A 16112-nucleotide genomic window follows, 5' to 3' on the forward strand; every position below is an offset into this window, starting at 1 on the left:
TGACTATTCTGTTGAATAGCTTGGGTCAGGTCGATGGATTACAGCAGCAGTTTAACCTGTGACTGTAAACAGTTTCTGGGTGTGTGTCGATGTCCTCACAGCTTGGCTAGCTGCTTCCTGCGCACTGTGCCTGTGATGTTTCCAGAGGGGCTGTCCAGTGGCAGGAGAACCTGTGAGGAGACAAAGATACACGGCAATTACAAATTACGCCATGACTGAACTACTTGGGGAGAGTAGTTTTTGAGATGAGAGATGTTTTTGGCAGGCTTACTTCATCCTTGTTTGTTAGGCCCATTTTGGTCATGTCTATGGTGAAGTAATGCTGGTTGGGCATGATGATCTCTATCTCCTCCACCTGAAACACAGCAGACTCACACTTTGATTTCTGAATGCACTGTGAACCTGTGGTACATGTGGTTTAGTGTTCAACTTTAAAGATTTTGATTGGATGGTACAGATACAGTGCACAAATTATGTTTGATTACCATACATTGACTGTATGTGTGGATGGTAAATGAGTGGTAGGATGAGTATATGTGCATATAATTGTGAATAAAGGGACATGTATGCATGGCACGATTGTCTACATGTATTCATCTACTTATAGCACCATTTTCAGTTTTTTAACAAGTAAATTTGAGGTTTTAACGTCAATGTGTGGAAGAAGCAGTGGTGCCATTTGACCTTGGCGATGGATAAAGCTTATCTTATCTCACTGCAAATGGATGTGAGGAGATTGCGTGCTTACTGTTCTCATGATTCGATATGCCATGCCTACCTCAGGAACTCTGTCCAGGACCAGAACCTGTGTGTCGTAAAGCGTCTTCTGCACAGAAGGTGAGTACTCTCCACGATCGTAGGGGCCAGCGAACTTCTCGATTATCGTCTCTTTGACACGTTTCCTACGAGGAGAGTTGTGTGCTGATCGTTAGATTCAGAAAGAATGTTATTTCTCTACTGTTTTCAGGATGTTTGGACATATCGCCCATTCATTTGTAACAGGAGAGCAGTGTTTTCTTAGCTTTTTCCCTTTATTTTGTGTTCCAGAACCCAATACTGATATCAGTTTATGCTTACAAGTTAGTTGTTTCCTACTTTAAGTCTTGAACAAACTGTTTGAAATGATGGCTCACAGACTTACATCTAAGTCTTTAATTAACTCTGTAATGCAATGTTCCCTTTCACAGGTCATGAATTGATAAATTACCATGCAGCATCAAAGTCGACGTTCTGAACCCTGTTGTAGTGCCACCTAGTGTAGACAGAGGTGCAGAAACACCTGTCCTTGGCCTCCTGCAGAGTAGTGAAGCGGTCTCGGAGGAAGCCCACAAACCCAGACTGGGTGGTCTTCAGCACCTTCATGTCCTTTATCCCGCTGTGGACCACTGGGGCACCTAAGTGGGTGAGAGTGCAATCATCAGAATCACTTGTTTTCACCAAGTACAATAAATGTTCAGGAATTTATCTTGCTGGCATTTTAAAGAAACATATAGACAGCTTGCACAGTAGCACAGTACATACAGTGCTGACACTCATGAGATACAGCAGGACCTCACATTCAGTACTTGAGACTGGTGTCAAGAAATGTATTTTTGATATAACTAATTCAGAATACCATAACTTAACTTAATCTTAACTTCCAAAACAGCAATTTATATGGGAAGTTTAGCCAATTTGAGATTACCTTTACAGTTCAAACATTACTACAAAGGCTTTTCTCTCAGTGATTACTTCAACAGTTCTACGGATTTCCATCCTCAGTTCTGATAGGCTGAGTTTTGTTTGAAGCCGTTGTAAAATACCTGATAAGAGCACACCTGTGGTCATAAAAGTCAATTTAAATATACTGTGCAAACTGAAAATCAAAACTCAAATGTGTCGCTTACCAACCACATTGTTAAGGAGCTATATGGTAGATGAATAGCATATTATTATTAGTAGTAGTAGTAGTAGTTGTTTTAATTGTCACTAATAAAAAATAAAAGTTAGTGAAAATTTGCATTCTCTCTCTGTTGAAATAGTGTGCTACCCCCATTTTATAAAACCAATAAACCACTAAAGGCCGTGTCTTACAGGAATAGCCGAGAGACATTTTTAGACACAATGCATTTGTTGTTTATTGCTTAAATATGTTAAGCATGTTATTGCTTATGTAACAAATGCACATATCTTATGTATGAGCACTAATTAGCTTAAGTAATTTATAGCCTGTCAATAAGGAACAAAATACAGGCCATGTTACTATGGATTAGCATATCAGAGACTATTTTATTTTATAGAAATCTGATCCATTCTAGAAAGTAGCCTACTGTAATTTAAGTATTTTGAAATTGAGCTTCTAAAAGCATATTTTTAACTCCACCAAAATACAAATGACAAAATATGCAAATACATTTTCAAATACATGTAATGTGTCTGTGTGTGTGTGTGTGTGTGTGTGTGTGTGTGTGTGTGTGTGTTTGTGCGTGTACTTTCTGCTCACCATTAAGGTTCTGTTCAACATCGCAGAAGCGCCAAGCTTCTGGGCTGAAGATAAATGCATGAGCATGCTCTGCCCCATTCTGAGAGAAAAACAGGAGGGAAATATAATATATTCTGCATCTCATCCCATTAGACTATCATCACACTCATCAATGGCAAACCGCATAAAAACCTGTTGGACCATGAATATGTTTTTGAGGTGCACTTGATATACGGTGTTACACTGTCTGAATAGAGGACAGTCTGAATAGAGGACACATTACTTTTTGCAAGATGAGATGAATTACATGCCGTTCTTGTTTTTTTCAGCTATTCAAAACATATTCAAAGCTTCTGTTTTCCCCAGGAATGATCACTGAATTATATATTTTACCTTCTCCAGCCTCCTCCACGGAGCCTCCTCCATGTAAACCTTGGCCCTCAGCACGTGGTTGAAAGAGGTCAGGAAATGATGACAGATATCCAGGGAAAACTGCTCGATGGTCTTTACCTGGAGAGACACCCAAAAAACACAATGACGGGCCGGTGTTCATGCTTTTTAGCTTCACTGACACCACAAAGCACAGTGGGAGATGCTGTGTGGTTATTAGCTGCATTCAAAAGCTTTGATATCTCATCCCAATTCTGTATCCTCCTTAGACAATATGTTTTACAAGTTTCCTGGTGTAAATGTGAATTACTAATCAAAAAAACATACCTTAACATATATGCATACATCAATCTTTTAAATTGGTACCTGAGTATGGGGTGCCATAGTGGGGGGGAATAGGGGTACCGACTACCGAAGCAGAGGAAGGGCCGCTAAAATGTCTTTTGTGGTCCTCAAGTGTGTATTTATACAGATTTTCTGAAATGCTGAGTTTGGATGAAATCTACAAAATCCCAAACGGATAAAACTTTCTCAAAAATATGACACAGCAACTGTTATGTTATTTGAAAACAAACTGGAACAAGCAGGGATAGCAGGATTTCCTTGGGCAGACTAAAACAAAATTGGCCTTTCCTTGACAGATTTTGAACAGGAGACTACAGGTGAAAGTGTGGTGAAAGACCACCAATTAGGAAAGTTTCCGAAACTAGGGATGTGACGATATTTTGAAATTCAGTATATCTCAATACAAAAATGTGACAATACAGAAATACAATACAGAAAAAAAATATTTGCGATATTAGCTCCATTTTATTCTGCTGTAGTAATCACAAATGAGACGACTTGCCCATCACAGTTTCACAAGCTCTACATCCAAATTATATTATTTGCACATTGTAATTACATTTTAAAATTGTTGTTTGCATTCTAGCAGACCAGTGCCATTTCTAGAAAGAATAAACATAATTCTGCAGTCACACTTGTTGTCAGTGAAATTTTATTTATTATATCGTATCGTGGTTGTATTGAATCGTGAACCCCGTATCGCTTATCGAATCGTATCGTGAGATCGTATCGTCCCATCCCTATACCCAAAACCCATAATTTCAATTAGGGATGCGTCCGATAATTGATCAGTAAATGAATGTGTGGAGGTGTGTTTGAGCTGTGGATGGGTAGATATAAATGTTTGTCATAGATGGAATAACAGTGGTTGGACTGGGGGACGAGAGGGAAGTGGAGGGTAGAGGGGGTTCCAGAGTCACCTCCTGTGCACAGGGCCCTATAATTCTTAGATAGACCCCTGCCTATTGTTTCTAGCTACAGTAAATCCACATATTGGATGGATACCTACCCCCTTGAGCTTGGCCAGGGCATGGACAGTGTTCTTGATGGTGTCGGTGGGGATGATGTCAGAGTTGTCTCCGGTCAGGTAGTCCTTACGGGATTTGAGTGTGAGCTCCACGTCAGCCTTCAGCTCGATGATGTAGTGGTGGATCCCCTCTCTCCTGATGTACAGCACCTTCACTATGTTCTTGCCGTAGCCCGTCCGCACAAACTCCACATTCTGCACACACACATTAGATCAGCGAGGAGTCACGACTCAGCAGTGTCCAGCGATCGCGTATCAACATAGCAAGTAATGACTGCTTCTTGATTTTATATTCATCTATCCTTGTGATAGTGTCTTGATTTACCCATTATGTAAACAGGTGTTTTTGTGCTATATATAAATGTTTTGATGGAATTCTAATCTGTATAATGATTTAATTGGATGTATATTATGCTACTATGTGATAGTCAATGTGATATGATTGGCCAATTTGTACTCAAGTCAAGTTTATTTCTATAGCCCAAAGCTCAAAGGACAACAAGCCTACCCAGACCTAACTAATCAACAGTCTGTCACAAAACAAAATGATTCATCAGGTTTAAACATCATTTGGTTTAAACAGTAACATCATCTGGTTAAAACTGTACCACCTGGTTTACTGTATCATCTGGTTTAAACAGTAACATCATCTGGTTTAAACTGTGTCATCATCTGATGCAATACAGTATTTGCAACAAAATAAAACACAAGGAAACAGTGTCGCCTGTGTTCATGAGTCCTTTTCATTTTGTATTTTTATTTGATGATGGTAAATTTGTAGTGAAACGTCATATTTTTTATATGATGAACTGGTAAAGTTTGGACATTTATCAGTGCACTGCATCTCATAATCCCTCCATGCAGTTTAATTTAAGGTGGCACCTCTCCCTCTGGTTGCCTGAGCACGATTTCTTTCCACAATATTCCATATCCATTCTTGCCATTTTTTATTGACTGCAGTGTCTGCAGAGTAATATGATATTATGGAAGGAAGAATAAGAAATATGAAAATATGAATATGGATGGATGCAATTTTTTTATTGCTCACTTTCTCCAAAAGGATCAACAAATGCTAAATTTGTATTGAAATAGGAAACATATGTGACAAAACTTTTATTGATAGTTTACTGCATTAGGATTTAGTAATGAAATGGATATTTATTATCATGCGACATGGCTTGCCCTCAGATAGACAGACCGTGGCTCGGCTCCATGGTCGTTGACCTCACCAACGAGACAAACTCCAGTGCTGAATCATCTAAGCCCATACTTTGTCAAAAATAAATCATCTGTTGTTTTTAGGAAATTTCCTGCTTTTTAGAACATAACAAAGTTGTTTTTACCTGAGCTGAAGCAGTTGCCATGATATCTTCCTTTCCCAGTCTCTCTCCCAGAGTTTGCCCACTGTCTGTCCTCCAAAGCCCCTGTCCCGTCTCCAGCAAGAGGTGTCGTTGCGGATGGCGGAGGATTTTGTAGAGAGGGTGGTGCTAACCTGTGGATTTCGTCTTGCGCACACAGTTCTAGGCTATGTCTTTGAATCGTGAACCGGTAGGTCTAAACTTAACAGCTGCAGGACAACCTAGTTGAGGTTGTTATGTAACAGTCATACTAAGAATCATTGATCTGCATAGAGTCTGTGTTGATATTGTCGACCCATTATTTTAAGATAAATATCTACAATCTTATTTTTTTTTAGACCATCAAAGAATCTAAGAGACCATCATTTATTCTCTCACTTAAGTGAAATCCAATTTCAGTGACCACTTTATGAAACAGCAATAAAATGAGACAAGGGGTGACACTTTTCTTTTACATGTGGCTTTAGGCTATAGACCTATTTGGAAGCAATCCAGATCCATTATTGAAATGGTATGTTAATACTAGGTTTATGTCAGAGGAAGGTAGCTTCCTGGCTTGTCATTAAAACTTAGTATTGTAATAGAATGTCATTAAAAAAACTCAATGTTGTGCTCTGATCTTGTCATTTGGGCCTTTTTCTAGTTTTTGAGAATACATATAGTCCAAAACATTACTTTTTAACACGATTATTTAATTGATATTTTCTGGATGTGGTGTATGCCGGCAGGGGGGCCTTGTAAAATATATGCCTGGATTGTTTTATGTTTCTTTTAATCTGGTGTTTTTAATGTTTAATTGCTTTTGAGCACTAGAACCAGGACACATTTATGTGGAAATGGATAATTTTATTCTCTTGCCTTTGATTGTGTTTGATGTTGTATTTTTTTATTATATTTTTTACTATATTTTACTGTTTTACTATCCATGTTTAGTTCTACTGTTGTATATGTTCTTATTTTTGTAGTATCCCATTGTGAAGCACTTTATAACCGCAGTTTAGAAAGGCTCTAGATAAATAAAGTCTTACTTACTATTAAAGTTTAATCTCAGCCTCTAAAATAAGCCTCTCAGTTGGACTGTTGACCTCAATCAGTGGTACTAACAGTGTTAAAAAATATAAAGCCAAGTAAAAAGAAATCAAACGAGTGTTTCTTTCAATGAGGAACAAACTTTTTTTAAACTTTTCTTAAATCTATAAGGTTTTAGGAATATATTTTATCTTATTACTGCACTTGTGACCAGAAGCTTTCCAGTTCAGTGCTCAGCTGCCCAGCGGCCAATAACAGAGGACTGGGGATGTACTGAGAAGCTCCCAGGTGTGAAAGTGTGCAACAGTATGAATGTGAAGGAGGACGGTGCTGAAAAAGAGCAAAACCTGTCCTTGGATAAACAAAAAAGGTAAAACAAATAATTTCAAGGTATTTATACTTTTTTCGTAAGGGCCTGTGAAAACATCCTACCATTTGATTTGATAATGTCAGTATAAACTCTCCTCTAAATGAAACTCCTATAGTCGGTGTTCCCCTGTCACATCTTATGACTTCCTGTTTTGCATCTCCAGCCAGCTGTGCTATATTCACTTTCAAAGTTGCTCAACCATGAACCAAAACCTGACAAAAGATTTCAAATTCCCTTTTTTGTTCATTACACCCGAGGCAGTGATTCAAGATGGCCGCACGGTTCAGTTTATGGCTCCATATTGTTGTTATGTTTTTATGCTGCACGGTGTGTAGCGCAGGCATTTCCTGTAAAAATGAAGCTGGTGAGCCTGTTGATTGGTGAGTTGATTGAGTTTATTTGATAAATTGAAATATAAAATACTAACAATCATAAAGCTTTGTAACAGGATGAAATTAAGTCACACTTTTTTGTTCACTGTGGTGCTTGAGTGTCGTTCTGTGTCTTTTGGCAGGCAAGCGGACAGAAAATGTTTACCTCAGTATATTATTGAGTCTACTCTTTTATAATATGCTGAAACATGAAATAGAAAGTCTGTGAGATACATTACTTATTTTATTGTTTCAATGATTGCATACAAAATCCCCTGAAATGCAAAACATGCTGCACTGCAAAAACGGACAAACTTGTTAAGTTATTTTTGTATCCGGATTTATCAAGCTTATTTTAGGATTTTTTAGTGAAATCATCTTACTGGACTGGCAGATAACTTTACCGGTTTCAACAAATATAACTTTTTTTTCAGGATAATGTAACTTGTTTCAGAACATTTACTTGGTGAAATTGTCTTGGAGTTTCTTGTTTCAGCATCTTGACATGTAGGCCTATCATGTGAAATTTATTGAAACCAGCAAGATTATCTGCCAGTGCAGTGAGATAATTTGACAAAAAATATCAGAAAATAAGCTTGATAGGTCTGGAAATAAGATAAAATCACTGGACAGCTTGTCGTTTTTTGCAGTGTGTTTCTTGAATACAGTACAACATTTCTTTTTCTCTAATCCACTGCAGGTTTATCATCTACAAGCTGCCCAAGTATAAGATTGGGGAGATCGGTAGTGGAGTGGAGTACATGTACCTGGACTCCTCAGTGGGGAGCTGGCAGATGAGTAAATTCCTGGTTAACAGCAGCCAAGGAGCCATAGGGAGCACACTGAACCAGCTTTACATGGGACAGGCCTACAAGGTGAGATCGTGTCCCCTCTTTCCATGTGGGATTTATACACTCACAATGGCATACACAAGGCAAGGCAAGTTTATTTATATATTTCACACTCATCTGCAATTCAAAGCACTTTACATAAATAAAAGCAAAATAAAGACATAGGTATAAAAAGTGAAAGTTAAAATCACATTTAAAAAGACAGTCCAAGAAGATAAAAGATAAAAAGATAAAGAAAAGTGAAAGTGCATTAAAAAGACAATATAAAAGATATACAAGAAAATATAAAAGATAAAAGAATAAATATTCCAGTGCAGATGAGTGTTGCCCTAATTTCTTAAACACTACAGTTACAAATATACTTCAGGTGTATAATAGTAACTGATAGAGATTCTTGTGGTTTTAGTCACACTAACGGATTGTTCCTGGTTCAGGTTTCTGAATAGATGCAAAGTTGTTTCTATGAGGAACTGTTATAGCAGCAAAGCTGCAGCTGGAGATGAATAAGCTTCCCCCAGCCAGATGAAATGAGTAACAAAGTCCTTCCTTGTGATGTTTAATTTGTGGTGCAAGTTTTACACATTTTTTCAGTGTGTGGATATACAGTAAATCTCTGTGCAGGGTCAGGAAAGTGATCAGGAATGTAGAAAAGCCAGAAAAAGAAATTAAAACAGTTAACTCTTCAAAGAAATGAATGGGATTTGTATATCCAAAATAACTGAAATTCTGAAGAAAATCATCCTTTCCATGTATTTAACTAGTATTTCCTTCAGTCTAACAGCTTAGTCTACGCCCTCTACAATGATGGTCCACCGGTCCTGGATTACATCAGAGGATATGGCCACACTAAAGGTACTGCAGATGCTCATGTTAACAAGACTAGACTCTAGTGAGACTAGACTGGTTTTGGAAATACTAGTAATAGTGGCTGTACAGTAAGTCAGCTAGGCCATTAGCACTATATAACTAAAGATTATTCTAAACCACAATTTCCTCATACATTACCAAATTGTTTTGTAAAATTCCCAATCTTTTCAAGACTTGGAAATAATTAACTTTATTTTCCATAATTTTCCAGGCTTTCCAGGCCTCCTTATCCAGCTCTACTATACTCAGTAGGAAAGTCTCTCATCAGAGAAAGAGCGATTGAGGTTATCACAGCAGAGTCACCCTTCTTTTTGTAATGTAATGCACTCAGTGTCCTGTGTATATTATGGGTATATATTATGTGTACATTGTATTTGCATTCTCGGTTTATATTCAAGTTATCTGATGTGATGATTTTGCAGAAAAACACAGATCAATATGGTTTTGGTGTCAGGGGGAGGAAACAGGGCAAAGAACATCCCTCTGATAACTGCTGTTGACTCTGGATCACTGACTAACCTGACGTGACTTTGATGGAAAGCACACAGGGACTGCATGTTTGTACGTGCATCGGTGTATGTATTGTATATGCGTTTCACAGTTGTTTGTGTCCATCCTGCAGGGGCGCTGCTCTTTGACCGCTCTCAAGGTTTCTGGCTGTCCCACAGTATTCCCCATTTCCCTTCGTTCCCTGAGAGGGGCTACCTTTACCCCTCCTCCGGTAGAGTCAACGGCCAGACAGCTCTCTGTGTGACCTATAAGTATGGACAGTTGCCCCTCATAGGTGAGTGAATGGTCATGAAGCAACGGGCCTTGACCTACTGCAGCTCTGTACACATCCCTGTCTAACTTCCACTTACAAAATTCTGTATTTGCTGAAAAACACAGTGACACACTGAAGGGCTAATATAAAGCCTCAGTGATTTCTATGCGTAGTTTTATGTAAAATGGGCAATACATTGATTCCAAAGGCATGCAATCCTGCGAAGCATCATGCAGTACATTTGCCCAAGAGATTTCACTTTTGTATGATATGCTGTGGAAAATGAAAAACATTAAAAGGATTAATCCAAGGCATGAAGAATGTAAAAAAAAGTAGTGATACACATGGCAACATTTTGGGCAATGCTATTAGGAAACATTATTCACAGAGGTGCATCAGCATTTTTGCATTGATTATTTAGGGCGTTTTTGAAGGCAAATACCAGTATTTTTGGATGTAGGCTGCCACAACCCAATATTGCCAATATTTTGTGCCAATATTCAATTTCTTTCAGTTTGACAGATATTCAGTGTTTCCCCTAGAATTATATCTTGTCAGGTTGGAAAAATGCTGAAACAGCATTTAGACCATCATGGCACACTAAAACTCTATTGAAATCCATACTAATGAAATTGTTTTAGGAAGGTTAACTTAGCAGCTCCTTAAGGCAGAGTGACCCTGGGAACTCTGGGATTTATTAGGATTTTAAATGAAGAATTAATTTACAAAAGACATTATTGAAAATTTTACGGACAGGGAGGATAGGCCAATATCGGCTCAATATATCAGTATAACCCTACCAGGTAAAATTTAAGTACATTTTTTAAATCGGGTCTCATTTTGTTTCCGGCTGCTGGGAATGTCGCCCATCTACAGTATGTTGCCCCCTCAAAAAACAGCCTTGTGTATCAGCACCTTTAGTCATGAAATACATCCTTTATTTCTCTCTGGTTTCTGATGGACACGCCTTTCCCTCCAGCACAGCAGATGGCGTACCTTTACCCACGTCTGTATAACTGCTCTGTGCCCGCTCCGTTCATGGCCGACCTGGCAGTGTTGGCCCAGTTATGCGAGGGCTCCAAACCGCCGCTGGCCTCTGATAAGAGAATGGAACGGCTTTTCTCAGCCGGAGGGGAGAAGTTTGTCAGTTTTGTCAAATCGGAACGCTTTGTGGATGGTAAGGCATTCCTCATGTACTGTTGCCCATTTAGATTTTACATTTTAGCCATTTAGATGCTCGTTCTGTGCCGTAAGAAACATATTACATGAAGGCAATGTAAGAAAAGAACCTCTTTTAACCTGCTTGGGACATATTAGTGTTACACAATCATTATTGACATAGAGTATGCCCTAAAACCTATCAAGAGTAAATATTTACTCCACGGAACATTTAACAGCCTAACTAAAGAGTCAGACTACAAAGGTTTTACAAAACTGTGGAACTTCTATCTACTGTCTTGTTTGCCCATTTCAATTGTCTAACTCTGACACTCATTATCTGGTGCAGACACACTATCAGCACAGAACAGTGCTTGAACACATTGAACACACCCCACCCGCCGACCCAGGCCTTCAAACAGTTTCCTCGTAAACTAAAATGTTATTTCAATATTATGTGCTCCACACTTCTTGGTTTGGAGTCTATGTTTTGTGCTTTAAAATATCACAGAACCCATTTACAGTGTTTTGTATTGAACTTTACAATCGCATTTCTTGACTGTTATGATAGCTCAATGGCTCAAATGCTCATAGATCTCTCTCTCTCTCTCTCTCTCTCTCTCTCTCTCTCTCTCTCTCTCTCTCTCTCTCCTCTCACTCTCTCTCTGGTTAAAAGCATGATATTGCAATTGCTGATCTCAGTTACCTGTGATAGGGTAACTGAGGTTACATGCTCTGTGTTTGGTCTCCATTTAAAGACTAACTACACCCCAAAGCCAAATCTGTGTAAAGCCTGGCATCTAATGGTAAAAAGCATGCTGCTAAAATTGCCATTGGCTGCTATTGGCTGATCTTTGCTGCCAGGTGATGTCACCACCTGTTGTACTCAAAGGTCGCATAGATCAGTCAACAGCAAATGCAAAAGCTTTCATGAACTGGTTATAGATTGATCAGTATTGTGTGTATCAATCACCGTTAAGAGAGTAGTAAAACAGACATTTATTTATATGAAAAATTCACAAATTATCACTTAAAACCATTAACTTAATCTAATCTAATGCATTCTAATAACCCAATGAGGTTCACATAATGCATCCTGCACAGGCTTCCACCTCACCTCCTGACTATACTGCCTTTATGTTATACTTTATATAATTTTTGAATGATAATGCATCTAAACTAAACCCCTCACTGGTCTGCATTCAGATATCTACACAGGCTGGGTGGCCCAGATGCTGGACACCGACCTGCTGGTGGAGACCTGGCAGAGACAGGACCATGAGCTGCCCTCCAACTGCTCCCTCCCCAAACACGTCATGAACGTGAAGAGGGTGCGGCTTCCCGGATCGGTCCTGTTCCAGTCCCACTACGACCATTCGAAGTGGTGTGTGTCCTTGGCTTACGAGGACCAGTTGACCTGCCTGGGGGACCTGAACAGGGAGAAGGCCCAGGCATGGCGGGGTGGGGGGCTGGTGTGCACCCTCAACCCCGTCATTTACAAGGCCTTCCGACAGGTGGTGGACTGGTACATCAGCTGCTAGGTGAGGGAGAACAGAATGATTAAGAATGGGCCACTCTCACATTGAAGGTGCCAAATTTATGAGAATAAATATGGAAGTTTAGGATGATTTTGAATAATGCTGTGTACATTGTTCCTGTCAGCTATTGACCCTTTTCCCCACAGTCACACATGGGGTGGGAAACTCTACCCAGAAGATTGGCATAATATACATATAAAAGCGTTACTTCAACACTGAGTTATCAAACTAGCTTGTAATCTCGGGAGCAACAACTACAATGGCTGCTAGCTACTACAATCTTACTAGCTAGTTAGCTAGATTCCAGTAGCTAGCTATAGTGGGCCAAACATATAATCTTAAAATGTGAACCTATTTCCCTGCAGATTCTATTTCCATTAATTTCTAATTCTTCTTCTAGATTTTTCAGTGGTGAATCTGTAGAATAATGAATGTCTGTCTGATACCTGATGCTTGAATGATGTGTATCTTGGTATACACAACAGAAAGACGTGGCTGCTGTAAACTACTTGCTCTTCCAGATAGAAGAGTTTCCCACCCTGAGTATGACGTGAGTTCAATAAGGCCGCACAATTTCCATGTTGCTAAGTTTGGCAATATTTATGGGCATTTGATACATTATGGGTATTCTTTGATTAATCCCAGAGGACAGTGAAAAGGTTGATATTCCTGCATTTCAGTTCCATATACACACCCTACCATAGTCCTTCTTTAGACACCTTTACTCTTTACCTTTCTATGGATTCTAGGTGAGAATTTGGTGAATAACAACAGTTCAGACCTATGATACTGTATTTTATTGTATTGAATCAGGTCTGAATGAAGAGTTAGATTATACTCCTGTGTGATGGTGACTATTGTGTTTTGTTTCTGGGGTTGAACGTTTTGTGTAGGTGGTACTTCCATATTTTTTCTTTTATAAATTATGTGAATATTATATGTTATGTATTGGATATAAAGTTTCAAACTATGACCTATATCTATGTGCTGTTAAGCGAACCAATCTTTTGTCCTCACTCAATCATGCAATTAATAACACCTGTGCTCCTGCTAACAGTTTGTACCCCTGAGGAAGGCCAGCATGTGCCGCAACACGTCAGTGCAACTTTTACTGTAATGCCATGCATTAGCTACTAAAATAAAAGCTTTTTAACTTCTTTTCTAAGATAAGAGTGCCTTGGATTTGTCTTAATTGCTCTTCAAGTCTGAACACCCCAACTTCCAATGAACACCTCTCTACAATACATTGAAGCTGAGGCAGCATTTCTCCTTTGAGTCAATTTAAAATGATCTTGTATACAGCTTACTGCTCTAAAAGATCCAATGCAAATTTCATACATTAAATGAATGTATCCAACTATCTCAAGTTTTATTATTCCACATCGCACAGCCTATTTATTATTATCACATCGATCGGGAACCGTCATTGATGAGAGCAGATATGAATGGGGTTTTTTTGTTTGTTTTTTTAAGCCTTGCTTAACAATGTGTGTGTGTTGGAAGGGATGGCATTTGTGTGTCTACAATCTTACTGAGGGATTTTTATTTTTATAGTATGGAGGTAATTAGGAAATATGATGTCAGTATATCTTTAATCAATAAAGATGCAATAAACAAACTTGTTTTGGTTGTCTTTACTGACTCAGATTTATTTAAAAACCCATCATCAGCCTACCTTCCACTGTGAATCAGAGCTATGTAAGGGGTGTTTTAAGCCTGTGTAGAGGTTTTATAACTGTTCTACTGAAGTCCTGAGTATTTTGGATAAACAGTGTGACGTAGTGGTTAGAGAGACTGTCCAATAACTGGAAGGGCTTGTGTTCAGTTTACTGCAACCTCAAGTGTGTAACCTGCAGAAGTGCCATTGAGCAAGACACCGAAGCCCCAGCAACTCCTCAGCAGCTCAGATACTAATACTCTGAGGGCCATCAGGCCTCGTGACATGGCTATCTGTCGCCTCCACGGGGCAAGATGAAAGATGGACACTTTTCTGTACTGGCCATCACAATTGCCCACACAATTGCACTTGGAGTACCAGATGGTCGGGTAATTCAGATTGTGCTAGGATAGTTGTCAAACTCAGGAAGGCACTTTCTTGGGGTCTAACCCTTGCGGCAAGCAGATTAAAACACACCTGAATAAATATTTACAAATACTATTTGACCAAGGTGTGGAAGCGTAAGGATGACAGAGAGGCCTGTATCAGGCACATGACAACTAACCACTTTATTTCAACATGCTTCACCGGAATCTTATCTGGGTGGATACTGATGAAAACCTATGTTGGGTGGATGAGTAAACATCTCAGAGGTTTTCAACATCAAATACATGATGCAATGCAAAAGTTAATGTTATCGGTCAGTGTTTTGTCTGTCAGTGTTTGAACAACTCTGCCCTGTGCAAGACAAAGACCAGCCCTCAGTCAGAGGTGGTTAGTTTAGTCTGCCTGTGGTTAACAGTACCAGATTCTAATCTATAGGCCGGTGGCGGGAGGTACTCGTCCAGCAGCTAACTGTTTCCTATCCTGAAGCCTATCCCACTGCCACCCTAACCGTACCCTAACTGGCCGCTTTAAAGATACAGCTTAATAATTGTTAGTGTGGTTGCTAGATTACTATTTAAACAGCACTTTTACTGCTGTTGCTGTTCAAGTCTAGAATTGTAAAAGTCTGTTTTTACAGAGACACAGTAACCCTTCTGAGGAGCTAGTCCCTCGGATGGGAGATAATACTACAAAATTACTTTAAATGTAAGAAATTAACATTTATTTAAGTTTGCCTTTACTGCATGCACATACACATACTGTACATAGACTGACACACATAGCCCTCTCACAGAACATACATATGTACACACATAACACATACAGCATATCCACTCCAGCATACTTTTAATACTACTTTGAATATTTTAAGTTAATCATATCACCCAAATCTTTAATCCCCCCAGAACAAGCTCATGTAGCCCCCTACCCAACTTTTCACACTCCCAACCCATTGTCTTGTCAACAAGAGGTGTTCATATTATATATTGTATTTGTTTTGTCTTTGACCTCTTTGTTTTTATTGTTACCTATTTGCACTAAATAATAAATAAATAAATAAATACACAGGTGGAGCTGAGGCTCTATTTTCCTGAGGTTCAATGACAGGTTCATTTGACAGGTTCAAAGGGAAGGGAAAATTATAATTATAATTGTAATCATTATGTAATATGAAATATATAGCCCATGACATCACATCAGTCAATGAATCATTTACAAAGAATATTTTGAATCAGGAACAGAAACAGATAACAGATAAAACTTGTGGGAGATATGATCTTGGCTGTCGGTTTCGTCAAGTGTGAGATACAGTGTCGTTGGAGATCTCACAGTGAAAACTGAACACAGGAGATAAACAGGTTGCCAGAATATGTAAGTAAAAATATTTATAACACGTTTAAAAATTAACAATGGTCAATTTTGGTTTGGATTATTATGATATTAAGTGTCCATAAAGCAGCTTTCTTTAATCCTAGGTTGCTTTGCTTTGCTTTGTTTCATTTTATGATGAACATTATTCTTTTCTTTTAGGATTATATTA

General features: G+C 38.8%; 2 protein-coding genes across 2 annotated transcripts; one reads left to right on the plus strand and one right to left on the minus strand.

Moving 5' to 3' along the window:
* Positions 1 to 95: 95 nt before the first annotated feature.
* On the minus strand, positions 96 to 5587 carry uox (urate oxidase). Its single transcript, XM_071512039.1, has 8 exons — positions 5567 to 5587; positions 4206 to 4418; positions 2855 to 2971; positions 2483 to 2561; positions 1208 to 1394; positions 779 to 902; positions 272 to 355; positions 96 to 170 (listed from the first exon to the last, which is right to left on the minus strand). The coding sequence occupies exons 1-8, from the start codon at positions 5585 to 5587 to the stop codon at positions 96 to 98; spliced, it is 900 nt and encodes a 299-aa protein (XP_071368140.1).
* Positions 5588 to 7244: 1657 nt separating this feature from the next.
* Positions 7245 to 14106, plus strand: dnase2b (deoxyribonuclease II beta). Its single transcript, XM_071512036.1, has 6 exons — positions 7245 to 7360; positions 8052 to 8226; positions 8976 to 9054; positions 9692 to 9853; positions 10812 to 11009; positions 12197 to 14106. The coding sequence occupies exons 1-6, from the start codon at positions 7251 to 7253 to the stop codon at positions 12529 to 12531; spliced, it is 1059 nt and encodes a 352-aa protein (XP_071368137.1). The 5' UTR covers positions 7245 to 7250; the 3' UTR covers positions 12532 to 14106.
* The last annotated feature ends 2006 nt before the right edge of the window (positions 14107 to 16112 follow it).

This window comes from Centroberyx affinis, unplaced genomic scaffold, assembly GCF_046629955.1.
Source record: "Centroberyx affinis isolate AG114_WGS23_722 - 3 ecotype Tasmania unplaced genomic scaffold, CSIRO-AGI_Caff_v1 ptg006031l_1, whole genome shotgun sequence".
Taxonomy (NCBI): Eukaryota; Metazoa; Chordata; class Actinopteri; order Beryciformes; family Berycidae; genus Centroberyx; species Centroberyx affinis.

Coding starts and splice junctions, on each gene's coding strand:
- uox (XM_071512039.1), bottom strand. CDS start 5,587: ATGGCAACTGCTTCAGCTCAG. Junction 2,972..4,205: donor CCCTGGCCAAGCTCAAGGGG/GTAGGTATCCAT, acceptor GTGTCTCTCCAG/GTAAAGACCATCGAGCAGTT. Junction 1,395..2,482: donor TGTTGAACAGAACCTTAATG/GTGAGCAGAAAG, acceptor TCACCCACTTAG/GTGCCCCAGTGGTCCACAGC.
- dnase2b (XM_071512036.1), top strand. CDS start 7,251: ATGGCCGCACGGTTCAGTTTATGGCTCCATATTGTTGTTATGTTTTTA. Junction 9,055..9,691: donor AGGATATGGCCACACTAAAG/GTACTGCAGATG, acceptor TCCATCCTGCAG/GGGCGCTGCTCTTTGACCGC. Junction 9,854..10,811: donor TGGACAGTTGCCCCTCATAG/GTGAGTGAATGG, acceptor CTTTCCCTCCAG/CACAGCAGATGGCGTACCTT.